The sequence below is a fragment of the Dioscorea cayenensis genome, chromosome 4 (assembly GCF_009730915.1).
Source record: "Dioscorea cayenensis subsp. rotundata cultivar TDr96_F1 chromosome 4, TDr96_F1_v2_PseudoChromosome.rev07_lg8_w22 25.fasta, whole genome shotgun sequence".
NCBI lineage: Eukaryota > Viridiplantae > Streptophyta > Magnoliopsida > Dioscoreales > Dioscoreaceae > Dioscorea > Dioscorea cayenensis.
In genome coordinates this window covers 11568330-11595903 of record NC_052474.1, presented here as the reverse complement: position 1 = coordinate 11595903, position 27574 = coordinate 11568330, and the positions used below count along the sequence as shown (strand labels likewise).

Below are 27574 nucleotides of genomic sequence, written 5' to 3'. Positions count from 1 at the left end.
GTTGAAAAGGTGGGAGAAAACCCTCAAGAAGGGGTAAATGCAAGGCTCGAACCTTGTGAACAATAGGTGCTAAATTGGAGGGTTCACAGATGTGGTAGTTCGATAAATTTCATATTTATTTTTCTTATGTTTTAATGTGTTTTCTTAATTTATTTTCATTTAGGAGTGTGTCTTAGAGTGTCCCGAGTCATTAGAATAAAAAATGAGGTCAATCGGACACCAAATGAGCCGTTTAGAGCCATTTTAGTGCAAGGTGTTTGTGGTGTACAGTGTCTATACGGGCTGGATATAGCTCGGGATAAAAATTCAGAAACTTTGAGCTAACTCTTACGGGATGAAAGGAGGTCATATGGGAGGCCGTATGGAGGCATATTTTTAGGTTTTGAAGCTATTTTAAGCCATTTTTATTTCATTCCTTCTACACACTTCCACAAACCCTTTCTCCTCCAATTTTCTCCTCCTCTAGAACCTTCATCCCCTCTTCTCTAACCTATCATTCTTGCCTTGAATCAAGAAGAAAACTCAAATATTTCTCCTTCATCTCTTGAGAATGAGCTTTCCTTAGGGTTTTTGAGAAGTTTTGAGGTAAGGAAGTACTTCATTTGATCTTCTCCTCCTCTCTTTCTCTTTTGTTGGATTTCTTTGATATTATGGGTATAGAATGATGGGTTTTGTTTGGATTTAGAGAATAGAAGAACTATGGAGTTGTAAAACCTTGAATCCATTGAGATTGGAGAAAGATCTTTCATGTTCTAAATTAGGGTTACTGTAGCACCAAACCAAGTTTGGTTTCTTTTGCTTTTCTTGTTAGTTTTGAGGGTTGTGAGAGTATCATTTTTGTTAGATATTCTTGCTAGAGTTCTTAGCAAACCCTAGAAGCACTCATTTTTTTAATTTGAGCATTGTTCTTCATTTTAATTAATTAAGTGATTGATAAAGTTTCATTGCTTGTTTTGGTTGTTTAAATGCTTCTAGGAGGCGAGACTTCAACCAAGGGGAAAGAGCCGGTGGAGAAGTAACACCATGGTGTCTTAGCTCGCCAAGTTTGTGAGTGAAATTTTATTAAATCATGGACTATATATCATGCATATATATATATATATATATATTGGCCTTTGAATGACAAGCTTTCTATCTATAAAACTCTTGAGATGTTATTCATTGGATTTGGAAATCATGAGGATTTATGATTTGATTTTCTTCATGGTTTTTACTAAAGATCATAAATATATATATATATATGTTGTTGTTATGATTTGAAAACTATATGTTTTAGAAGATATGTTTGAATTATGTATCCTTATAAAAGATTGATGTTCTTCCTATGATGACCAAGAGTTTTGGGTAAAACAAATTGAATCTTACCGTGATGATGGCATAATTGATTTGAGGTATATATATGTGTTTTCACTGAATATTCTTGTGTGATGTTCTTAATAAAAATGTTTTCATTGCATGGTTATGAACAAGTTGTTGACTTTTGGAGTGAGATTGGCATTTGTGAATACTTGTGATCTCTTGATGAGATTTATGCTTCCCTATTAATGAATATATTTAGCCTACGGGCCAGAATGCTCTTTATTGCTTTCATTCATGATTTGTGAACATAGTCCCGAATAAGGACCCTTTCATGTTGTGATGAATAATTGGATTTTATTATGCAAACACCCGTGTTGTCTTAAACATATCCATGGAAATGGTGGGCTACGGCCTTCATGTTCTTGACGGGGTGGTTTTGATGGTGACAGGGGGAAACCCCAGTACTTACTGCAGTAAGAGTGTGGATGGTTTCCATGGGCTGACCTATATAGAGGTGGCGTGGAATACTGTCAAACCGGTTATGCCATTTCAGGTGGGAGCATAGAGCCCTGACTTGGATATAGTTGGGTTGTTCAGAGTCACCACACGAACTTCCCAGCGGCCAACACCAAGATACGCGCATCTTGGTGGCTCCTGACCTAACCGTGGCCACGGTTAGCAAAGGAGGGTTTTTGAGGCTATTTAAGATATATATTTTATTGTTTTAACCGAAGATTTATATGTTTCTGGATTATGAGCTACTAAACAAAAGAATGGATTTGGATTTCTTACTTGTATGGATTTCATGATGATTTAAAGAGTTTTATCAAGCATTTCATTGTTGTAAATTTTATTTCTTACTTTATACTTGACATTCAAAGTATATTGAATATTTTGAGGATTTGAAATATATTTTTGACATTTTACTTTAATATATATTATGTATGAGATATAGCTCCATGTTTAGCCACTCACTGAGTAACCTAGTTACTCATTCCCTCTTCTTTTCCCTCCCAGGTGATAGCACAGCAGCGGGATAGAAGCATGAAGTGCTTGGGAGAGTAGTTTGTATTATTTAAGCTGTGTATGATATTTAAGCATTTTAGCATGTATTAGCAGGATCCACTAGTATGTTATAACTCCATATTTTGTTATACTTTCCTTGGACATTCGTATATGTGTGAATTTGGATTATATAATGTATGAAAGTCATACTCAGTGTTCGGGGGATGGTGTTCTTATGTTATGACCTTCTATGTTATGATTATCTATGTATCATATCTTGTATTATAGTGATGAGCATATGTAGGAATGGTTGTGCCTATCGGATTGATAAAATGTTTATTGCTATTATGGTGGTTCTGCATGGGAAACAAGTTAGCCTTACGGCAATCAAGGGTCGAGGCAGTGTTGGACCTCCCTTGGGTTATCGTAGTGGTATGTCATGTGTGGGACCCGTGGAACGGGACGTGACATACTTTAGTGGTATCAGAGCCCTGGTTTAAAGTTTAGGTGTAGATTTAGACAGTATAATCTAGATCTAGAGTTAGTTTCTCGATTGGGTCAAAAGTCTGACTCTTTGTCTTTGTTACAAGTGGATCCAAGAAGAGTCTGCATATAGCATTGTTGCATATTGTAGTTATTTCTAAAAGATGTCTTATGTTTTCATTTCAGTAAGATGCCAGCACAATGTTCATGCACTCTCCGTGGAAGAGATATTTCCCCTGCTGTTGCTACACCAAGAGCTCAGAGAGGTGGAAGGCGAGGAGAACCAACCCCGCCCCCATCTCCATCGCCACCTAGGCAGGAAGCCAGTTCAAGGCATAATCCTGCAATGGCAGCTTTTGTGCATGCCCCTGAGGTTCAGGGAGCTGCTCCTGTGCCTGCTTCTGTTCCAACCCCTGAAGCGTTAGAAGCCTTTAGAGCTCATTGGGCTACCAAGGGAAGACAGCCTATCTATCAGGAGTACCAGGACTTCTTAGATTACTGAATGATTTTTGGGGGACAGGCTCAGACTGCCCCAGCACCTACCCCAGCACCTAAACCTGCACCACCACAGGCCCCAGTAGTTCAGTATATCCGAGGAGAGGCCAGTGGACCTAGTCAAGCCTTAGCTTTGTCCAAGTTGCTAAAAGAAACCCGACAGCTTGGATGTAGTTCTTTTGATGGCACTAGTGATGCCATGATTGCTAAAGAATGGGTCAAGCGGGTGATTGCTACCTTTGATGACATGAGTTTAGGTGGTGAGATGAGACTCAGGGTTGCTACTAGGCTGTTGGAGGGCAGAGCTCGAATTTGGTGGGAAAGTTTGAAGAGTAGATCATTTGGGCAGGTTACTTGGTCAGATTTCTAGGTGAATTTGATAAAGAATATTACACCCGGTTTCACCGTGATCAGAAGAGGCATGAGTTTATGAGACTGGTTCAGGGAAATAAGACAGTTAAGAATATGAGACAGAATTGAAAGATTTGGCTAGTTTTGTTCCAGAGTTAGCACCTACTGAGGAAGTTCTCTGTTCTAAATTTGAAGTTGGTTTGAACTTGGGTATTAGAGAAAGAATGACAGTTACAAGCAAGCAAAGTTTCAAGGAGGTGGTACAATCAGCTTTGAGGGCAGAGCAATTGGTTAGAGAAGGCAAGAGAGTTGGAGAGAACATAGCTAAGAGAATAAGCTTATATGCGGGGCAGCCATCTAAGAAGAGCATAAGTGATGATTCCTCTAAGGGAAATTCTACTCCAGGCCCCACTAGACCTCCATCAATCTAAGAGTGGTGATCAGCAGAGACTCACACGTTCTGACAGTGCTCCTAGTGTCAGAGGCCCAGAAGTTAGTAACAGGTGCAAGAATTGTGGAAAGTCACATAGAGGCCAGTGTCAGGCACCTCGCAAGTGCTTCCATTGCGGTCAAACAGGACATTTGAGGTCAGCATGTCCAGAGTTGGGACGGGGTGGATTTGCACCATCATCTCAAGACTGTCCTACCCAGTTCAGAGGTTCCCAGCCGGTAACATCTTCCCCAGTTACTACCAAGTCAGGAGCTGCTAGCAACACTTCACAGCCAGGTGCCCAGCGACCTCAGACCAAAGCTCAGACCCAGGTTTTTGCCATGACAAAGGAAGAAACTGAGTGTAGGCCTAATGTGATCACAGGTACATTACCCATTTTTCAGCATGACTCTTATGCATTGATTGACTCTGGGTCAGAGCGTTGTTTTGTTAGTACTACATTTGCATGTTATGCGAATAGTGACCCTTCCCCCTTGGGTGGTGAGTTAGTGATACAAACTCCTTTAGGTGAAGAGGTAGTAAGGAGTTTGGTGTACAGGGAGTATCCTGTGCTAGTTAATGGAGTTGCCTTGAAGGCAGACTTGATTCCTTTGGATATCAAAGATTTTGATGCTATCCTTGGTATGGATTGGTTGGATAGACATCATGCTTCCATTGATTGTTTCAAGAAAGAAGTTACTTTTCCTGGGTCTTCATGATCCACAATGGTGTTAAAGGGTGTGAGAAGGACTTTACCTTCATGTTTAATTTCATCCGTGGAAGCTAGAAGATTGGTAAGCAAGGGTTGCCCAATGTTTTTGGCTCATGTTGTAGATACAAGAGTTAAGGAGCCAGCACTAGAAGAGATGCCAGTGGTGAGGGAATTTCATGATGTTTTCCCAGAAGAATTACCAGGTTTACCACCAGACAGAGAATTGGAGTTTGCTATAGATTTACTACCTGGTACGGCTCCTATTTCTATACCACCTTATCGGATGGCACCAGTAGAGCTAAGAGAATTAAAGACTCAATTGCAAGATCTTGTAGATAAGGGTTTTATTTGACCAAGTGTATCACTTTGGGGTGCACCAGTTCTTTTTGTAAAGAAGAAGGATGGATCTTTGAGGTTGTGCATAGATTACAGGTAATTAAATCGGGTGACAATCAAGAACAAGTACCCGTTGCCGAGGATTGATGATTTATTTGATCAGTTAAAGGGAGCAAACGGTTTTTCAAAGCTCCAAATGCTCGTTCCACCGAATTACGCAAAGAGGAATACCTATAATTAAATAATTATTTTCTAGTTGATGGTGTACGTGCACTAAATTCTTTGAGATGGTATCGAACACCACAAAATGGTGAAATAAACCCAGGTCATGTGGAGTATCCGGCATCTACAAGATAATATTTACCTATAAGAATATAGTTTGAAGTTATTCCACAACTGCATTAGATCGAATATTTTAATTTTAATAATTTTATTATAGTGATAAAATACCTCCCTGCACTTTAAGTCCATCTTCTCTTTCCAAAGCATTTCTAAGGACAAGTGCATTATGTGCCGAACCTTCCCACCAGGTCAATACATATGTAAATCTTAATTCAAAATCAACAGCGGCTAACATATTTTGAGTGGGATAAGGTTTTCCCCACGAAAAACATGCTACAATTTTATATGGAATAGATGCGTGGATGTGAGTACCATCAAGTGCCCTAACACAATTCTAAGAAATTAACAACCCAACTATTAGTACCATGTAAGGTTTGATTAAAAGATTGTAATTGTATAGCCTTTGAGAATTTACCCTAAAATATGGCATAAATCTTAGATCTTGTATGATGATTGGACTAGTGCTTATGCTAGGTGGTTGAATTAATTCACCCCGAAGTTCTCCAGTAGCATATAAGACATGATTGAAGTACCGACTAATAGTTCCTCTAGAGCATAGAAAATTAACTCCAATGATTCTATTTCGCACATTATGGCCAAGAATGTGAAGAAACATAGCCACTTGCTCTTCGACACTTACATGTAAAGTGTTGATTAATAATCCTTTTGATTTTAGTAAATCACACAATCCGAAAAATGATGCTCTTTTCATTCTCAACATGGCTATACTAGCTTCGTCAGAGGCATATATTATTCTTGAAATATAATTTGAATGTTGTTCATCCCTATTGTAATATGGCTCCAATGGCAAATTAAATCGCCTTCTTTTATACCATGTCAACACAAAAATGGTAATAATGACAATTGAGGCAACTGCAACATTTTCACCTCCATAATTTGGTTCCATCTAGAATATATTACAATAGTCATCAAAAGGTAAATATGTTACCTATAAAAATATCATGCAAAAGATTGTAACAAATAAGAATGTCATAAAAAAGAAATTTTCACAATGCACATCATATGGACTACTTAAATTTTATGCCTATGAACTTAGGAGAAAGTGGGAATTTCTCATTTATTAGCATTGCTTCAACTTCTAAGATAAGGATAAAGTGTCAAATCTCTTGCTTTTTTTGGGATCAATATAATTTAAAGTATCTGTGGATTTCAAAAGATTAGAAAAAAATATATATATTGAACAGTCCTTGTAAAAAACCAAAAGCCCACATCGCACACCACAATCACATCTTTCGAAGCAAGTGTTAGGACCATGAGACCAAGACCAACCAACCATAATTAAATCATCAAATACAACAAAATAAACATCATCAGATAATGTGACACAAAGAGAAAGCTAATTGGTGGCAATGGTTGAATACTCATTTCTGTTTGTTTGGATAGATTGAGTTCATGTGTTTTTTTTTTTTTGTGCTCTTACGAGAGCTAGGGACTCATCATCACTCATGTTTGATAGGTTGCAACTACTGCTTCACATGGGACACAAAAATAATATCAAAAGCTAATTGATCAGACATGCATATATATTACAACCACTTCACATGCGTTAACATTTATATTCTGAATCAGGTCAAAAATGATTATGTGAATGTGCATAAATACATAATTTCATTATCAACTTGGAATCATTCACGAAAGCAAGTGTTCTGTTTTAAATTTTGCATTTCTCATTTTTTTTTACAATAAAAGTTATTTTTTATCTGAGATGTTTTTTTACACTTTAATTGATTTAACATGTATATCCAAAATTTCAATGCAGCAAAAAGCCATAATGTTTGTTCTTCATCAATTAATGGTGTGGTTGGTCTTATCCCAAAATTAGGTACTTATAAACAAAAATTAATAAACACAAAACTCACACCAATAAAACTAATAGATAAAAGATGGGAGAAGAGAATGAATGTGTGTTCATTAGAGTGAAAACATCCTATATACATACAAGAAGAATGTATACATGAGTATGTATACTCAAGGAAATATATGTATAAGTATATAGTATATGTACAAGTAATATTATTACTCTAACATGCCCCCTCAAACTCACGGTGGGTCATAAACCAAGAGTTTATCAATTAGAAACTAAAGCTGAGAGATAATATGTACCTTAGTGAAGAGATCAGCTAGCTGTAATGTAAAGGCAACATAAAGAAGAAGAATACTGCCAGCAAGATAATGATGACGAACAAAGTGAAGAGCGATCTCAAGATGCTTTCGTGCATTCATGAAATACGGGGTTGGCAACGATTTTAATGGCACTCTGGTTATCACAGTATATAGGAGTAAGGGCAGAGATAGAGACACCAAAGCCCATCAAAATCTGACGCACTCTGGTTATCACAGTAGATTGTTTCTTGCTTTTCCAAGAGATAAGGGAATCTCTAAGAAAAATGCAGAAACCACTAGTAGAACATCGATCAAAGGCATCACCTAGCCAATTGGCATCACAATAGGCACTCAACTCAAGAGAAGACATGGCAGAGAAAAGTAAAGAGCGCAATATAGTGCCACGTAGATAACGAAGAACTCGTAAGAGGGCAGCATAATGAGTAAAGCGAGAGCACTCACAAACTGACTAAGAACACGAACAACATATGCAATATCGGACCAAATAATGGTCAAATAGATGAGAGCACTAACAAGTGCACGATAGCAAGTAGGATCAGGCAGAGGCTCACCATCAGAAGAGGAGAGTCGGTATTTCAGCTTAATAGGAGTAGAGGCAGTGCGGAGATCAGTGATATCAGCTTGTCTAAAAATGTCAGATATGTACTTCTGTTGAGATACCAAGTAACCTCGACGAGAATAAGCAACTTCAAGACCCAGAAAGTAATGAAAAGGGCCAAGATCTTTCATCTGAAACTCAGTGTGTAATCGTTGTTTCAAGAAAAGAACAGTATCAACATTATCACCAGTACTAACCATATTGTCAACATAAAGAAAAAAAATAGTGATGCCTCGAGAAGTCTGCCGAGTGAAGAGGGCATAATCATGAGAGTTCATGGTGAAACCAAGAGTAAGAACCACACTGTGAAACCGCTCAAACCAGGCACGTGAAGCCTATTTGAGCCCATAGATAGCTCGGCGAAGATAACAGACATGCTGAGAAGGATGAGAGAAACTAGGAGGATGAGTCATATAAACGTCCTCATAGAGATCTCCATGTAGGTATTAGTCACATCTAATCGATGAAGTGGCCAATGACGAGCAGCAGCAATAGCGAATAGAAGATGGATAGTAGTCAACTTGGCCACAGGAGCAAATGTCTCCTCATAATCAATGGTATGCTCCTGAGTAAAACCACTAGCAACAAGACGCACTTTGTGATGCTCAATACTACTATCGGCTTGAGTCTTGACTCGATAGGCCAACCAACAGCTGATAGGAGTAACACCAGATGGAAGAGGAACAAGATCCCATGTACGCATGCTCTGAAGAGCATCAAGTTCCACTGTCATAGCCTATTGCCACTGTCGATGTTTCACCGCCTCATGATAAGACTGCGGCTCAAAATACGAGTGCATAGTAGCAAGAAAGGCTTGGAAATCGGGAGAGTAGATAGAGGAGAGAGAAAGGGTGTACCGAGCTGGAGGGTGGTGAGGACGGTTTGGGTAACAACTGGGAATAATAGGAGCATCTTCAGGAGAGGATGGGTCGGCAGAGAGAGGAGATGAATCACTAGAATTATTAATGTACCGAGAGGAAGGGAAGGGAGGAACAGAGGAGCTATCTATGGAGATGTTTGGAGAGGACACAGAATTGGCAGTGATAGTGGAGCTTGGAAGAACTATGGAGGGGAGAGAAAAAGATACACTAGTGGAAGACTGAAGAAAGGAAAGATTTGGGAAGGATAAATAGAAGTAAGTGGTATCTTCAAGAAAAGTGACGTGATGGGAAATATGAAGACGGTGAGAATGGGATCGTAACAGCGATAGCCCTTGTGTTCAGAGCTATATCCAAGAAAAGTGCACATGGCAGAACGACGAGAGAGTTTGCTTCTCTCGATAGTAGGCAAAAGAACAAAACAAGTGCAACCTAACATGCGAAGATGACCATAGGAGGGAGGAAGGGAATAAAGATGATCATAAGGTGTGATTCTAGAGAGAGTGAAGATAGGAGTGCGATTGATAAGATAGACTGATGTAAGAATGGCTTCAGCCCAAAAGGATTGAGGGACAGAAGAGCTAAAAAGAAGTGCACGTGTAATGTCGAAGATATGACGATGTTTGCACTCAGCTGACACCGTTCTAAGCAAGTGTGTAAGGACATGATTGTTGAGGAAGAGTGCCGTGAGTGGAGAGTAACATACGGATGTAGAGAGATACTTACTTTCCCCATCAGAGCAAAAGATCTTAATACATTTACCAAACTAAGTATATATCATTTGCGCAAATTCAGAGTAAATGGCAAAAACCTCAAATCGGGAATGCATTAAATAAATCCAAGTATAACGTGAGAAATCATCAATGAAAGATATGTAATAGAAGAAACCACCAAGAGATGAGAGGGGTGCAAATCCCCAAACATCAGAACGAACTAGATCAAAAGTAGATTCAGAAATAGATTCTTGTGAAGAGAAAGGATGAGTAGTGGGTTTAGTGAGTTTATAACCCATACATGGATGTGAAGGAAGGGAAGAAATAGAATTGAGATTACCTGAACTTGTTAAGAGTTTCAGGCGAGAACTTGATAAGTGACCGAGGCGACTGTGCCAACAATCAAGAGAACATACAGAAGCGGCTATGTCAGAAGATGGAAGAGCGGGAAGATGAAGAGAATCTAAGTGATAGAGGTCACCAACTCTACGTCCCGATCCCAATCCTCTGGCTTGTAAGATGGTCCTGCACAGAACAAGTAGAGGAAGAAAAGGTGACGGTGAGACCATGATCAGTGATCTGACCAATAGAAAGAAGGTTGAGAGCTAAGCCAGGGACATGATGGACGTCAGGAATGTCAAATGAGATAAACTAAAGATGACCACACTGCGTGATAGGATGAAGGCTCCCATCAATAGTGCGGACACTAGAAAAGGTATGAGGTATAGAAATAGAGACTAGGTTAGAGGTATTTGCAATCATATGATGAGTGGCCCCAGAATCTAAAATCCAGGAGGAGGAAGACATATTAGAGACAACAGACATAGCAAAGGAAATAGTGGAGGGTAAAGCGCTGTGTATCGTATGAATCTATTCAGTAAGCTGAGCAACCTAAGAGAGAAGATTAGCAAAGGAAGGAGAATCTAAAGTTAAGATAGAAGCAGCATTAGGGGAAGATGCAGGAGATTGAGGCAGAGGGCGAGACTATGATGACTGCTACTACTGTCGTTGCTGAAGCTTAAGACACTAACTCTTCATATGACTAGGATGCTTATAGTAATGATAAACGACAGAAGACCTAGAAGAGGCCGATGAAGTAGGAGCTGGTGGTATAGAAGAGCCGGAAGGTATTCGAGAGGAACGTGGAGAGGTGACAGCGAGAACTGTGTCTATAGAATAAGCCGTGGAAATAATATGCTGAGCCGAGTTTCTTCAGCAATAACACTACGAATGACATCTTCAAAGGATAGATGAGGGCCCTGATTAAGCAGTTGGCTATGAACAGCCTCAAAATTTGGATGAAGACACATAAAAAATTCGAAGGTGCGCTGTGTGTTGGTGAAACTGAGTGCGAGTTTTGGAACATGTGCATGTCAGGAAAGTGGACTCCTCCAATTAATCAATCTGATGCCACAGGGACCACAAGCCCTAACATGCTCCCTAACGGAACGCTCTCGTTGCTGGATGTGAGTAAGATCCAGCAAAATGGCATATTGACGAGTAGAGTTGGAATGCTCAGACATATGACCCAAGAGTTCCGACATTGCATAAGCAAAGGAAGATGATGTCATTTTTGTAATATATATATATAATAATAATAGATGTTATTAAAAAGAAAATATATATATATATATATATATATATATATAAATAATAGTTGATACTGTTAAATAGAACTAACGAAGGAATCAAGCAAAAAGGATAATGGCAAAGGCTTAGGACTTCAGCTGCTGAAAGAAAGCACGCCTGTCGGGGAATAAAGAAAAGGAAAGGCTGTTGATGTTGACTCGTCAAGTGGAAAGCTTGTTTGTGACTGTGGAGCACGGAGGAGAAGTTTATCAGTGATGAGTGCGTAGGGCAGTATGATAGAGATCACGGCGGGGCTGTGGGTATAGAGATCACAGCGGGGCTGCGGGCACAAAGATCACGACTGTGAGCACAGAGATCTCGGTGAGGATGTCAACGCTCATCAGAAAGCAAACAAAGCTCGTAAGGATCTTATCAAAATCGTCAACACTGTCGGAGAGCGAACAATGCTCGTCGGAGAACGAAAGGCATGAAGACGACGGCACCTGAAGAGAACGGAGGAATGTGAAGCTCTTTTCAAGAAGGCTCAACAGATGACGAATCAGGCAGAAGTGGATCGAGAAAACGCCGACGTCAACAATAAAATATCGAACAAACGTCAACATCATAGACTGTACTAAAATCTGGCAAAGATCCGGCGAGATCGGTCGATATCTGATACCATGATAGATAAAAGATGGGAGAAGAGAATGAATGTGTGTTCATTAGAGTGAAAACAACTCATATAAATGCAAGAAGAATATATACATGAGTATGTATACTCAAGGGTGTATATGTATAAGTATATAGTATATGTACAAGTAATATTATTACTCTATAAAAAACAATTGATTAGCTCATATGATGAATACACTCACAATAGATTGAAAAGATACAAACCAGGAAAAAGTACTTTACAAAGTGCTCCTTCCAAGTAACCCCAAAACACATAAATAAGAAGAAGAACACCATACATGTGAAAACCATGAATCTAAACCTAAGGATCATACTGGCATCATAAAAAATGCAAACTTTCCCTAAAATAAAAACATCGCAAAATGCAGAAAAAGAACAGAAAAAGTTATTTTTACAGCTTAAAAATCATTCAGACCATGAGCAAAGGATTCATGAAATTCCAAACTAAATCTTAAGAAAACACAACAGCAAGACTCACCACAGATCTAACCCACTCATAAAAACAAACATCCAGATGCAAAAAGAGCCAGAATTTACAAAAAGAAAAAGGCAACTAACACTTATCATGCCAATTAGACCCAAGCAATAAAGTGAGTGAAAAATGCAGCTCAAAAACATACCTTGAGCCCAAATACCAAACTTTTCCAGCGAGAGACCTTGGATGGCTCCAATTTCTTTCCAGCGACGACAACTCTGAGCAAGCAATGTTGCGGCACAACATGAAGAAGGTGCGAGCGAGATGGAGACAGAAGGGCGAGAATAAAGGGCTTGATGGATGCAAGGAGAGAGGAAGGCAGCTCTGATTTTGTCAAGTGGTGAAGGTAATGGTTGGGAGAGTTGATGGGTTGTGATGGTGATTCTAACACTTTACAGTTTACTGCATTTTCATTTACAACTAAATTGTTTGTAAGTCGAATTACAACATAAACTCATGATGGTATATTTATTTTTACATATAAGTGATATTTTACAGCAAACCAAACACACTATTATATGTAAAAGCACTTACTTTACAATCACTTACATCTTACATGCAACCAAATAACCCCAAGTGAAATAACAAAAGATACAATGTTTTAATGATTATTATTCACTTTAAAATTTTATTGGCACAAATATCATTATTCCGCTTATTCAAATAAATATTATAAGAGACATACTTTATTTTTAATAAATATTTAATTTAATAATATTATTTTAAAAATAATCCAGTGCAAATTTCTTTTCTCTAATAATAATAATAATAATAAAGCTTAAAAATAGCAAAAGCTTCGTCGAGATTAATGGCATCGGCGGCGATGCAAGAGACCACGCTGTCGGCGCGCAGAGGCGCTCTGAGCTCCGAGGACGACGATGGCCGTGACGATTCCAAGACCAAGAAGCCCTCTCGCCTCACCATGGACATATTAGCCCACCTCCGCCGCTTCTCCATCTCCGCCCCTTGCCTCGCCGTCGCTCTCCCTCTCCTCCTAGTCTTTATCATCGCCGTTGCCGTTCTCTCCCGCTCCCGCCCTCACGCCGAGATCCTCGTCACCCCGCTTGATTCACTCCCCCTGGTTCCGTTGCTGCCAGGCAACGGCCTTGAAGGACTTGCTCCGAATTTCGGATCCCTTGGCGTGCCCTTGTGTAAGCCTTGTCTCTTTTTTTCTGATTTGATTTTAATGACTGTTTGCCCATCTTTGCGGATGTTTGATTTGTTTTTTTATTTTTTTTAAATTTTTAAATTCATTTATATGTGAAGAAATGGGCGTGGTGGTTTTCATGTGAATCTTTACTGATTCATTGATTTGATTTGATTTGATTTTTTTTTTTTGGAATTTTTCGTTGGTTTAAGTGTAGGTTGCGTTTTTGATCTTATAGTTATAGGAGTTCATGGATCTAAAATGCTTGGAATTTGACATGTTAATAGCATTGCATAGTCATGTTAGTGATATCTCTGTTAATTGTTGTTCTCAGCTGGAAGACAGATCGAAACATGGCAGAATGGGGGACTATATAGACTAGGCCCTGAACTGAATTCTTGAATTTGCTTTTGTGAAGTGCTCTTATAATGAGGAAATATTGTTTCTTTTTTTGATTTAGTGATTTGTCTGTGCTCATTTATTGATTGAATGAAGTGTTAGTGAATTTTGATCCTGTAGTTATAAGGGTTAATGGATCTATAGTTCTTGGAGTTTTCGTGATGGTGGTTCCTGTGCTAATGGTTGCTCTTGACTAAAATGCATATAGAAAGATGGCAAGACGGACATGATTATTGTCGTTCCTGGGTTAACTTTCTCTTGGTTTGGTGTCTTATACATAAAAGGTTTCTTGGGACTTGGATATGATAATGCCATTTCATAGTTTTGTTTGAGATTCCTTTGTTAATTTTTTTTGACTGAAATGTAGATTGAAACATGGCAAACGTGATGGTTCTTTATCTCTTGGTTAACTCTCGGTTTGGTTGTGACCTTATATTTGTCATGGTTTGTGGATCTATAATGCTTGCGGTTGGACATGATTAGCATTTCTTAGTTTTGTTGGTGATTTCTATTATAATCATGCATAACAAATGGACATGGTAATTGTTGCTCTTTGGGATAACTCTGTTGCATTTGGGTCTTACAATTTATAGGGCTTGATGATCTATAATACTTGGATTGGGGCATGATAATTGAATTTCATACTTTTGTTTGTGATTCTTGTTTTAATTGCTGTTCTTGGCCAAAAGGCAGATCAAAACATGGAAAAATGGTGGAGTGGACTTCCAAGGACCTTCTCAAAGGTCTTGAAGAATTTGTGCCAGTCTATGAGACAAGACCTATCAAAAACAATATATATGGAATGGGCTTTGATCACAGCTTTGGGCTTTGGTTCATGGCACGCTGGCTAAAGCCAGATCTGATGATAGAGAGTGGAGCTTTCAAAGGGCACTCTACGTGGGTGCTCCGACAGGCAATGCCAGAAACACGGATCATATCTCTTTCTCCACGACACCCAGAGAAGTACTTGCGGAAAGGACCAGCTTATGTTGATGCAAATTGCACGTACTTTGCTGGAAAGGATTTTGTGGATTTTGGGAGTGTTGATTGGGTGAGTGTGTTGAAGAAACATGGTGTTGCAGACCCAAGTCGGGTGCTTGCCTTCTTTGATGATCATCAGAATGAATTGAAGAGGTAAATGTGTGCTTATTTACTGTATGGAACTTTGGCAATAAGAATTAGTGCATGTATCCTTTTCATCTGATTTTGTCTTATTTCCTAGTGATAACTATCATGTTCATTTGGTATGTGTAAGTAATTTTAGTTCAAATACTGCCAAAGATATTTTTTTAAATGCTGTGGTTTTTATTCTTAAATTGGCTGCAGAGTGAAACAGGCACTTAAGGCTGGTTTTCGTAACCTGATATTTGAAGATAACTATGATACTGGGACCGGAGATCATTATTCCCTGAGGCAGATTTGTGACCAGACTTACATTACAGGTGCTTGCCCTTGCCTTCATTATTCTTTCTGTCGATTCATTCATGTATTTTTCAAGCATCCATGCTGGCAGCTTTTATCTTTCTAAATTCAAGTTCAGCAAGTTTCTATGATAATAAAATTGAACTTTAGCATACCTCTATGAAGCATTTGCCATGTTCAGTGACTTATCTTTATGTTTCTCTTAGTGACTCATTGTTTTTCTATAATGGTATGAAAACTGATGCTATATTCACTTGCTAAATAGTTAGACAAGACAGTATATCTTGCATCTTGGGCCTAACAGTAAGCTAGATTCATATAGTCTTAGTATGTCATGTTCTTTCATTCTTGATTTGCCATGGGCAACTATGTGTTTCTTCAGATTATGCATGGAATTGAAAGTACCAAACGTCATTGAGGATTGATGAAGGCTCACCATTTGAAATTTTATTTAAATCAGGAGTTAAGACATTGAAGAAGTGAGTATTTGGATAACCTTTCCTTAAGTGGGGGGAGTATGTGCTAGTTGGAAGCCGTTAAAAAGAAGTTGGTTTCTTGGGAGGTTATTGGTTATACCAGTCTGCTTAACTTAAGACACTAAGAAGAAATTGCCTGAGCCCAAAGCTTACTCTGAAATACATTGGCATATCAATTCATCCTGCAATCCTGAACTTCCTAGAACATATAGCTTCTGATCATAGGAAGCTAATTTGTAGTTTTTCCATTGATTATAAACAATTTCACAATCATTTCATTTTGCAATAATATTTTGTACATGACAAATGGCTTTCATATTCTTTCTATTGTTGCCATTTATCCAAAATTCCTAGAGTCAGACATGTAGAAAAAGTTAAACATCTTGTTAGACAAGCAATTTTCCCTTGCAATATTTAAGGGTTTCTTTGGGTTGATCTTGTTAAGAGTCAGAAATTAATAGAAGAGAAAAATTTAAAGAAATGCCAATTAAGTGGTTGTGATGCATAAATGAGACAAATATAAAATATCAGATTATTGGTGTAGAACATTAAGGTATCTCATAGACTCATAACAATGTGTTCATGAATGACAAAATCCACTATTAATTGGCTTGTCTGGACCCATATCTCAAGGAACTCACAAGGCCTTGTAACGAACCATTTGCCCTCAGGTTTCTTGTTTATTCTTTCTTGTTTTCTACATAGTCCATTTAAGAATTACATATTAATTGCACAGTAAAGGTAAACAACATAACTTTAGATGAATCAAAACTTATCATTGGCGATAACAAAGACCTGGCAACTTGTTATAATCTGGATTCTTGGACCTTCACAAAACACCAACGAAATAACTAGAATTAAGCTTGTGATAATGGATATATTTAAAGAAAACCTAAACTTGTGTCTGTCTGATCTTTTTAGGTGGTGGCCATAGCTGCTTTAAAGATAGTGATGAAGCAAAAATAAGGCTGAAAAGGAAAAAGTTCTGGAAGAAGGCTGTCGACATAGATGACCTCTGTGGGGCGGGTGAAGCTTGGTGGGGTGTTAAGGGTTACATGCGTGATAATTTTAATCATAGCAATAAGCAAATCTCGGATGATGAACATGTTCAGAACGGCAGGTTCATCGAGTCCGTTTTAGATTTATATTGGGAGCTACCACCAGTTGCTGGGCCTTCACTCACTCACCAAACAAGATATGATCCAGCGCGTTCGACTGACCCTATTATTGAAGATGGAAAGTTCGGCTTGTTTCAGAGGCTCGGTCTAACAAGGTTTGAGACTGCTGTTTTTAATGGATACACCCAAATGGTGTTCCTTAGGGTTTCTGTCTCTACTATTAGTTGAGTGACTGCAGAATTATATATATATATATATATATATAAGCATTATTAGATGTTGCCTTGCATTGTTTGTTTTTAATCTGTTGATTTTGGTTTGATATTGTGTTGCAGATATGAGGTTGATTTGTGTACATAGTTTATTAATGGGTTGTTGCTTGTTTAGCATGGTTGAAATAAGAGAAATTTATATGAATATGAATATCTATATAAAAGTGAATATCAGGATATATATATATAGAGAGAGAGAGAGAGAGAGAAGTGAATTTTGGTTATATAATAAGTATTTTATATTAAATTAAAATAAATGTGAGTTTATGCACGGATGCGCCAGCGGGTTATTACTCATCCATGTTCCGCCCGTATAATGCTTGCGCAAGTAGGTTTTGAACCATTTAGTACATCTTTTAATGATAGACCTCAAATTATTTTTTTAAAGAAAAAGTATATTAATAACTAATTTCGTATTAAAAAAAGCTTTTTACACTTTGATATACCCTAAAAATTATAAACATGGCAGTTAATAAACTCACAAAATTCTTAGAGCATCTCCAACTCAACACCCAAATCCCAAATTTGGGGTGAGATTTGGGTGTAGAGTATTCCAATCCACACCCAAATCTTACCCCAAATTTGGGGTTCCACATTATTTTTTATTTTTCAATTATATTTTTATTTTTTATTTTTTTATTATTGTAATGGAAAATATAAAATTATTATTCCATTAATATAATTATAAGCAGTTATTTATAATATTAATTTGTGTGTAATTAATTAATAATCAATAATAATTATTATTTAATTAATAACTAAAATTGATAATTATTAATATATAATAAATTTATAAAACATGAATAGTTGAAATTTTATTGAAAATAACCTTAGTAAAAGCTAATATAATGTAAAAACAAATTAAATTAAAACTAATATTCAGGTAAATCACTAGCACTTTTGCCTATATTATCGAAATAGCTTCCAAATAGATTTGATGATGAAGAAGGTGGTTGTTGAGAATGTCCTCTTTTTTGCATAATTCGTGGTTGTTGAGAATGTTATATTATTAATAAATTATTTATAAATTGTAATTAATGTTTAATTAATTTATTGTTAAAATGATTAATTTCAAATATCTTCATTAAATAATAATAAAAATAATATATGAAAAGAATATTATAAGAATATTCTTTTTTGGGTAAAATTTGAGATTTGTGGTTGGAGTAAAATTTTTTGTAGCAAGACCAAATTTGAGATTTGGGATAGAAATTTGGGATTGTGGGTTGGAGAATGCCATGGATTAGGGATGGCAACGGGTCGGGTTGGGTGCGGTATTACCATATCCGTACCCGTATCCGATACCCCACTAGTATACCCGAACCCGAACCCGACGGGTTTTAAAAACCCAAACTCACACCAACACCCGACGGGTAATCGGGCACCCATGCGTATCCCGCCCTCCCCCTCAATATTAAAAAATTAATAAAAAATATATTACTTTTATAAAAAAAATAACTTAAAAGTAATTATAATTTTTTATAAAATAAAATAAAATAAAATAATTATAAAATTACAAGACCAAACAAAGAGGAAAAATAAAAAATTCTAAATTGTTAAGTTGTAGAACATATTAGTATATATATGTGTGTATATATACATTATATAAATATTTTAGTAATTTTAATTTCGGGTCGGGTACGGGTTCAGGTACGGGTCGGGTATTAGAATTCCCATACCCGCACCCACACCCGTTTCATACAAGTCAGGGTTTTACCCGAACCCGACCCGAAACCCCGTCAAATCGGGTTTTACCCGTCAAACTTGGGTCGGGTCGGGTCAGGTTAAGTCAGATATAGGTATTATTGCCATCTCTACATGGATACAACATCTACACACCATCCATCCTCTCACATTTCAACTGTTTTTACATAAGATATATATATATATATATAGAATATAAGAATATGATATATAATTTTGATAACAGGGAACTTAGTTAGGGGAAGCAAACACTGGACAAGAGTCCATTAATAAATGAATAATGATGTGCGTGGGTGACGGGGGGAGAGAGAGAGAGAGAGAGAGAGAGAGAGAGAGGAAGAGCTGACAAACAAAAGAAAGGATAAAAGGAGGACAATGATACGCAGGCAAGCAGTAAATTGTGGCATTCATAAGCCTTCGTCACATGAAATTATAGGTCCTGTGATATTCAGCGTACTGTTTTTTGGGACCCATCACTACTACCACCACCAGCAGCAGCATCCCTCAGCCTCCCGCATACTGTGCACTCTCTGCCCATTTTATTTTTTTTTTTTAATTATGGACTTTTTTTTTAAGAAATGATTACTAAAAAATCACACTATCTACCATTTAAACAAATAAATAATTAGTAAAAAAAAATTATTTATTTTTTATTTGATTCCACAAGTGTTGCGAGTAAAAATCAGAGTTTATTTATTTATTTTAACAAAGGTAATAAATACCAAATCAAAAAATAAACATGTATATTAGTGCATCAATTACGATGACTTAAATGACTTTTTAAAGATAAATGCCCTGTTATACAACTCTAGAGAGGAGGATGAAAAGTATTTCTCACATAGAACTCACACAGAAGATTTAGTGCAATGCGAGTTGAGAGGCTCAAATTTAAGATCTCTCAATCATACTACACGGTAATAGTTACTACTGGACTAACCACAGTTCTTACCAAAATTTATTTTCAATAAATTTTCTGTTTAATAAACTTCTTTAGATATTTTAAATTAATAGCTTTCTCTATGTGTAATCGTATGTTACACACAAAGCTGTGCAGCCTAAATTTCTAAACTTGTTAAATTCATCGTACGTAATATTTAAATTAGAAAAAAAATAATCATTAGTCTTCATAAAATTAATATTAATTAATTTCAAATAATTATAGTTAAACATATAAGGCTTTTTTTACTAGAAATTTAAATTACAAACTAGCTTTTGATTTGGTACCACGCAACAGAAATTTTATAAACTGACTCCATCAGGTTGAAAAAAATTCACCAAATGTAATTTTTATTTTTTTTGAGTGTACATTTTATCTTTTGAACAAAGTACATTAATATTAACATTATATACATGTATATATATACATATATTAACTAAATATATATATACATCATATTTCTTTTACCAATACACTCCTACAAAACCACCATGTACACAATAAAATCCTAAAATTACACGTACTTTAAAATAAATATTAAATAAAAATTTCCCAGTATATATAATAAGAAAAACTAACTTAAAATCTTCTGAGCATATCTTTATAAATTACTCTCTCTTGTTCTATTTATATACCCACTTTAACAGATTCACACAAATAAATAATGACCGCAAGCACCTATGAGGTACACAAATTAAAAAATAATCAAAATCAGTTTATAGCTTTAAATTTGTATAAAAAAATTATCAAAATTTTCAAATTACCTTATTTCCATCAAAATTTGATTAATTTCTCCCTCCCCTTTAATTTTCTCTTTCATTCCCCCTCTGACTCTCTCAACTAAAGGGGAACATAAACTGGTTAACCGAGTAAATTTTTCTGGGTGTTTGGTATCCGGATTGGGAGGGGATTGGAATGAAATGATGCATTAATAGTGCTATGCCCATGTTTGAGTACACCACCAATGGGAATGATTTTGGAGAGGGTATGAAGGAGGCATCCTCATGCCCCCAAAATTGGGGGTAATGAGCAAGATTGTCAGACCCGGACCGGCCCGGCCGGTTCAACCAGAAAAACCGGGAACCGGCCATTTGGCTGGCCCGGGTATACTCCATTAACCCGGGTATTAAAAAACTCCGGTATCAACCCGGTGACTCGGGTGGTTCAACTGGGAACCGATTGACCCGGCCGGGTCAATCGGATCACAATATATATTTATTTTTTTACAATATTTAATAATTTATTATTATTTTCTCATTAGAAACCACAAAATCGTGTATATTTATTAATATTAATTTATAATTTTTAATCAATAAATAGAATTACATATATATATATATATATATATATCATAAACATACCAACAAAAAAATTAACATTTAAAAAAATAAAAATATATTAATGTGTTATGTAAATACTTTCTAAAAAAATTTAATTTATTAAGAAAAATAAAACAATAAATGAGTGTAATTTTTATTATAAAAAAATATAAAAATTAAAGTATTCTAATTAAATAAAAAAATATAAGAAAAATTTAAAAACAAAAATAAAAAAACTCAATTGAGATATAAGAATTAGTGAATTAATTTCTTATTTATTTTAATAAAATCAACCAATAAACAAACAAATAAATAAATAACACCGAGAGAAGTTCGATAATTATATATTAATATATTAAATTTGTAAATATTTAAAAAATATAAAAATAAATGACATAATTAGAAAACTCTACTATATATAAAGTCATTTATCAATTTAAATATCAAATTTGAGTAGGTTTTTATAATATAATTATGGGTTTAATATTATATTTGCTCATTATTAATTATTATAATATTTTTTTATATTTAATTATTGATCGCGGTTCAATCCCGGTTCGATCCCGATCGAACCCATTGACCCCGACCCATTGAGTTTAGCCGAGTCATTACCCGGGCCGGGTCTGACAACCTTGGTAATGAGAGAGGGATGGGAAAAAATGAAGAGTAATTACTTAATTACCCTTTACTTATAAGTTTTATTAATTTAAATAATTATTTGTAATAATTAACATGATTTAATTAATTTAAATATCTAATTATTTTAATTAAAGATAATAATAATTAAAATAAATAATAATTAATGTGAATTATTTTAAACTAAATATGGGAGGATTACTTATTCTTTGTGGGTTAAAAGACAAAACTACCCCAATATTAATAAATAATAGTTGTGAATGTTTGGATGTTTAATATAATAAATAATAATTAAAACATTATTATTATTAATTAAAATAATAATTAAAATGAAATGATAACAAATAATAGTTAAAACAATAATCTAATTCAAATAACAATTAAATAAATAATTTTATTTATTATTAAAATGAAAATTTTAATTTTGATATTTAATTATAATATAAATAATATTACTCAAAATACTTTATAATTTAAAATTAATCATTATATAACTTTATATGTAATATTTTTTAATTCATCAACAGTATAAAAATCATTTTTATTATATATATTTTTTTATTTTTTTCATTCCCAATGTATTACACTCTCAATTCTTTACAACCAAACATAGTTTTCATGATATACCTTTTTCATTTCTCTTCACTTTCATTACTCCTCCAATCTTTTCCTTTCCATTCCTTGCAACCAAAATGTCCTTTAAAGTTTTAATATTATAGATATTAAAACTTGATAAAACTTAAAGAAATTATTTAATATATAAAAACTTCTCTAAAATGAGCATAAAAAAGTTTGCCGGAAAAAGTATGTACGTTCATCTAACCACATACTTATTATTTTTCAAAATATTATATTTATTATTATTATTATTTTTATTATTATTATGACATTATTACAAACTAAATTTATATCCTAAAAATATACCGTAAAAAAATTTATTAGATGAGATAAAAAAATCACTTAAAATAAAATCAATAATTAAGTAAAAGGACAAGCAGAGAGAGAGAGAGAGAGAGAGAGATCTCCCGCCAGAACTGGGCCCCAACTTCTTATCACCCTCACCACCCCTCCTTTCCCTCTACTCTACACCATTATATACCCTAACCCTAACTCTACCCCTAACCTTCTCCAATTCATCATCATCATCCACATCCTACTATATCCATTTCTATCTATCCTTTTCCCCCTAAAAACTACTTATATTTACGTACCTGCCATTCCGGCTCGTCGGCGCCATGAGCCGCAGCCAAGCTCAGCCAAAGATGAAGCCACCGCCGCGCCCTCTCTTCACCTGCGGCCTCTTCCGCCACTGCACCGACTCCGTCCTCAGCCCCACCGCCGCCACCTCTCCTCCCCCCTCCTCCGCCGTCCCAAACCCTTCTCCGCCTCCTCCAACTCGTCCACCTCCCACCACCACCACCACCGCCCCTCACCCCGCTCCGGACCTCGCACCCTCATCTTCCTCCTCTTCGTCGTCCTCCGCCTCTCATAGCTTCACCCAATGGCGCTTTCCCCTCTCCCACCCTCACCCACCTCCTGACCCTCCTGCACCTATCCTTGACGCGTTTCACGCCGCCGAGCTCCATTTTGCCTCCGGCGCTCGCCTCCCCGCCCTGCGTCTCCTCGAGAGGGCGATCTCGCCAGATCCATTGACTCCGGGCGGCGATCGTGCTTGCCCGGCCACCGTCATGGCCGGGGTGGTTGAATCGCTGCGAGATCCCGAGACCGCGCGCGCTGCGGCGAAGGTTTTGCTGGCCTTGGTTTTGGGGGAGGGGAACAGGAGATTGGCGGTGGAGCTCGGGGCGGTGGGTGCGGCGGTGGATGCGGTTGGAGCTGGTGGTGCGACGGCGGAGAGGGCGTTAGCGGCATTGGAGCTGATGTGTGGGACGTCGGAGGGGGCGGAGGTGGTGAGAGGGCATGCGATGGCAGGGGTGGCGCTGGCGAAGGCAGCAGAGGGGATGGGTGAGAGGGGGAGGGAGTGCGCGATCGGAGTGATGGCGGCGGCGTGGGGAGGAGCGGCCGCAGGGGAGGCGCCGGTGGAGGTCGGGAGAGCAGTGGTGGTGGCGTTGCAGAAGGAGTGCGGGGGAAGAGGGCGGCGCAAGGGGACACAGCTCTTGAAGGCGCTCAAGGAGAGTGGACGGCTCGATCTCCCCGGGGAGTTTTGATCGGACGGTTGAATTTGGAGAGCAGTGTTTGCAGGGTATTAGTGGGATTTGCTTTTGGTAATTAATGATTAATTTAAAAATAAAATGTATTTATATATATATATATGTAAAAAATTTTGTATGTTTTGTTTCTGAATTTGGAATTTCTATAAATTCTGTATAGGTTTTCTTGTTATTTATATTTCATAAGCCTTGCTAAATTTAAATATAATTATTGATTAACTTTAAAAATTATTATATTATTAATTAATAAATATCAATTGTTAATTGTAATAAAATATGTGCTTAATTAACACTCTTTATTTAGTTAATATTAAATCTAGCTTGGATTGATTTGGTCTGTTTTAACTAAACATTCCTCAAACGGGAGGTTAAATAGAAAAATTAAAGTAACGTTTGAATGATGGAATGAGGATGGGAATGGAAGTGTTTGTTTATATTACCGTAATAGAATAAAGAAGAATGATGTAATGAAAAAGAAAAATAAGGGTTTGTACTAAATATTATCAAAATATCTTTAATATCTCTTGTGCTTTCGATGTTTGTTATCTTAAAATAAAAAACATGAAATAATATTACTAAAATAGAATGCGTACTCTTTCAAATATAAACTTAATAATAAAAAATATTAATTATTTAATTAAAAAATAATAAATTAAGAAAAAAATACAATTTATTATTTCACTAGAATAAATCAAAATATGCATATACAATATATTCTCACAATAAAACAAAATACACATTGTTTCATCAAAATATTCAAAACACAATGTTTTATCGCAACAAAACAAAATACGCATTTTTTATAATTCTCACATAAGACCATGATATAAAGAGGTTTACAAATATTTTAATGTAAAAAATTAAAAACTAATCACAACACATTTAAAAATTGTAAAGCTTTGGCATATGATAATTGTTGGTATCTTGTTGCATGCTAATATATGTCTCATAGATTTTTTTACTATTCACACTAAGAACTACAACATGCTCATATATTTCTCCTGAAGAAGTGACAAAAATTATAAGTTAACTTCGAAAGTTCATGCAAGCCTTGCTTAATATTAATAATAAACCAATGCACAAGCTCTAAATCCTAGACAGGGGCGGCTCAATGGGTAAAAGCCAATCAAGCAACCACTTTAGGCCCCCGGAGGCTTCATTTAAGTTTAAATCAATATAGTTTTTAAAATCTTATTACTATAGTTATAATAATAACTATGTACTGGGTAAATAATAACTTCAAAGTTTAATTTGTGGCCTCATTATTAACTTTAAAATTTTTAAAATTTTTAAAATCTTATCCTTAAAATCATAATAATTATTTGTTGTATAATTAATTAATATTTAAACCTTTTTATTAATTCTGCACTAATTTCAAATCTTCCATCAATTAGCATTTTAAAATAAAAACTAATAAATTAAGTTCTTAATTTTTTTACTTTAATGTATAATTAATTATGTTTTTCTCCCAACAAAAAAATCTATTTACAAAAAAGAATGTAGCTTCAATACATAATTAATTATCTTCTTCTCCAAACAAACAAATCTATTTCAAAAAAAAAAAATTGTAGCTTCAATTTTTTTTTAATAATTTTTTTATTAACTAATTAAGGTCAGTTTTATGCTTGGGCTTTAGGCCTTTATAAGCCTTGAACCGCCTCTAATCCTAGACATAATTTATAGAAATTATATATCAAAATAGTTAGACAATTTGATTAGTTGCTTGAAAAAAGAAAAAAGATCAATAAGGATGGTCAAGAATTAAAAAAAAAAAAAGAAAAAGAAATTTCAAATTGATGACATAATTTGAAGCTTCTCAAGTATTAGAGAGAAGAAATAGAAATCTAATTTTATCAAATGAATACAGTAAAAAGCGAAAAACTATAAAAATGATTCCATCAAACATCGAAATAGGCTTTTCAATTAACATCTCATTCATTAAAGACAAGTTAAAAGGCATGACATAATTCAATTTGACACTTGGCTATAAGCCATGAAACCAAATAAAGAGCTGCAGATGGCAAATAAGTGTACACCACCTTCGACAACACCTAAAATATTACTTAATTTTCAAAACAAATAGCATGGTTGATCTCATTCAACATAGATCATTGGACATTGGACATTGGCCAGTGTAATACTTTCTATTATAATATCATCCCAACCATCGGACTGATAACGACCATACCTAATCTGGCTCGTGAAGGGAAAAGACACATATATATTGGAAAGGACAGAAAAGAGAAAATTCAGACAAGGTTACACAAAGTCGCACCAACTCATCCATTAAATGCTTGTTGATAAGTGCTTGTGTATTAGTAATATGAAGCTTTCTTTTCTTACGATGAACATTACTTTTATCAAATTTTAGCGCTAATACATGCGTATTTATGAACTTTCGTGTATGAAGGGTTGTGGAGCCAAATAATGAAAGAAAGAAGCCAAAGTAGATTGTGATTGAACTTTGTTGATGAAGTCTTGGAGTGAACAAATGTGAAGACACAAGTTGTGATTGAAGATATGTGAATGTGTGCCAACCTCCATGAGCTCAAGCAATTACATGGTTTGGAAGGGCACAAAGGCAATCACATTTGCCTATTCTGATTTGTGCAATGTTAGCAAGATCTTCACCAATATGGCATTTTATTGAAGAAGCGATGCGATCTACGGTATAGACGTGTGGCCGTTTATGTTGCCTCGATGAAAAGTGTGGATTCGGGAGTATTTTGGCGGAGTACTGTAGCAGTTACTGTTTATAGCCCGCAGAAAATCAGATTCCCAGAAATCCACACGGGCGTGTGGAAATTACCCATGCCCGTGTGGATACCCGATTCCAACTCTATTTAAGTCGCGATTCAGCCCGATTTCAGTATCCTTCTTTCCATCTTTTCTCCATCTTTTGAGAGGCTTGCAGCTAAGGTTTATAGGGGCTTTGACAAGGCTTTTGGAGTGGTTCTACGGCTTCGACACCGCGTTTCTCTTGGAAGATAGTTATTGGGGGAGCTTTCATCGCCACCGATCCAGCGAAGTGTGCCTTAGGCTTGACAAAGGGACCTTAAGAGAGGATAAAGCTACTCCACAAAACCATCGACATGAATACCGAGGGGTTTTCTTATGGATTACATGTTTTTACTTTCGATTTCATTAATGATTGTATTTTGCTCCATGAAGAGATAAACTCCCTAGTGGGTACTTGGACTTGTAAACCCTAGGATGTTATTGTTTCATTGACCTTTTATTATGCTTTCCTTAATTGATGTCTTTAATTGAGTTCCAATCTTGAATGCTTGTTAAATGATTTCTCCCTCAGAGTGACACTAGGGTTGAGAGTCCATCTTGGTAGCCTTTGTGGATGAGTGACACACCATGAGGGTTAGACAATACTATATTGGAGAGGGTTAAAAGGGTGAGTCGAGAGGTAGCGGAGCGTCCCCTTTCCCCTCCGATGTGAT

At 36.2% G+C, this 27574-nt stretch overlaps 3 protein-coding genes and 1 long non-coding RNA gene across 4 annotated transcripts; all 4 read left to right on the top strand.

Moving 5' to 3' along the window:
- Positions 1-427: 427 nt before the first annotated feature.
- LOC120259432 lies at positions 428-2893 on the top strand. Its single transcript, XR_005536108.1, has 3 exons — positions 428-585; positions 976-1047; positions 2317-2893. It is a non-coding gene; the product is annotated as an uncharacterized LOC120259432 (long non-coding RNA).
- Positions 2894-3289: 396 nt separating this feature from the next.
- Positions 3290-5127, top strand: LOC120258695. Its single transcript, XM_039266144.1, has 4 exons — positions 3290-3639; positions 3776-3923; positions 4039-4705; positions 4898-5127. The coding sequence occupies exons 1-4, from the start codon at positions 3290-3292 to the stop codon at positions 5125-5127; spliced, it is 1395 nt and encodes a 464-aa protein (XP_039122078.1).
- Positions 5128-13317: 8190 nt separating this feature from the next.
- On the top strand, positions 13318-17484 carry LOC120257879. Its single transcript, XM_039265171.1, has 4 exons — positions 13318-13675; positions 14760-15204; positions 15397-15512; positions 16890-17484. The coding sequence occupies exons 1-4, from the start codon at positions 13333-13335 to the stop codon at positions 17312-17314; spliced, it is 1329 nt and encodes a 442-aa protein (XP_039121105.1). The 5' UTR covers positions 13318-13332; the 3' UTR covers positions 17315-17484.
- A 5705-nt stretch (positions 17485-23189) lies between these two features.
- LOC120258694 (pectinesterase inhibitor 10) lies at positions 23190-24119 on the top strand. The gene has a single exon (XM_039266143.1). It carries the CDS (start codon positions 23190-23192, stop codon positions 24117-24119), a length of 930 nt encoding a protein of 309 aa, XP_039122077.1.
- The last annotated feature ends 3455 nt before the right edge of the window (positions 24120-27574 follow it).

Coding starts and splice junctions, on each gene's coding strand:
- LOC120258694 (XM_039266143.1), top strand. CDS start 23,190: ATGAGCCGCAGCCAAGCTCAGCCAAAGATGAAGCCACCGCCGCGCCCT.
- LOC120257879 (XM_039265171.1), top strand. CDS start 13,333: ATGGCATCGGCGGCGATGCAAGAGACCACGCTGTCGGCGCGCAGAGGC. Junction 15,205..15,396: donor CATCAGAATGAATTGAAGAG/GTAAATGTGTGC, acceptor AATTGGCTGCAG/AGTGAAACAGGCACTTAAGG. Junction 15,513..16,889: donor TGACCAGACTTACATTACAG/GTGCTTGCCCTT, acceptor TGATCTTTTTAG/GTGGTGGCCATAGCTGCTTT.
- LOC120258695 (XM_039266144.1), top strand. CDS start 3,290: ATGATTTTTGGGGGACAGGCTCAGACTGCCCCAGCACCTACCCCAGCA. Junction 3,640..3,775: donor TCATTTGGGCAGGTTACTTG/GTCAGATTTCTA, acceptor AGATTTGGCTAG/TTTTGTTCCAGAGTTAGCAC. Junction 3,924..4,038: donor CTTTGAGGGCAGAGCAATTG/GTTAGAGAAGGC, acceptor ATTCTACTCCAG/GCCCCACTAGACCTCCATCA.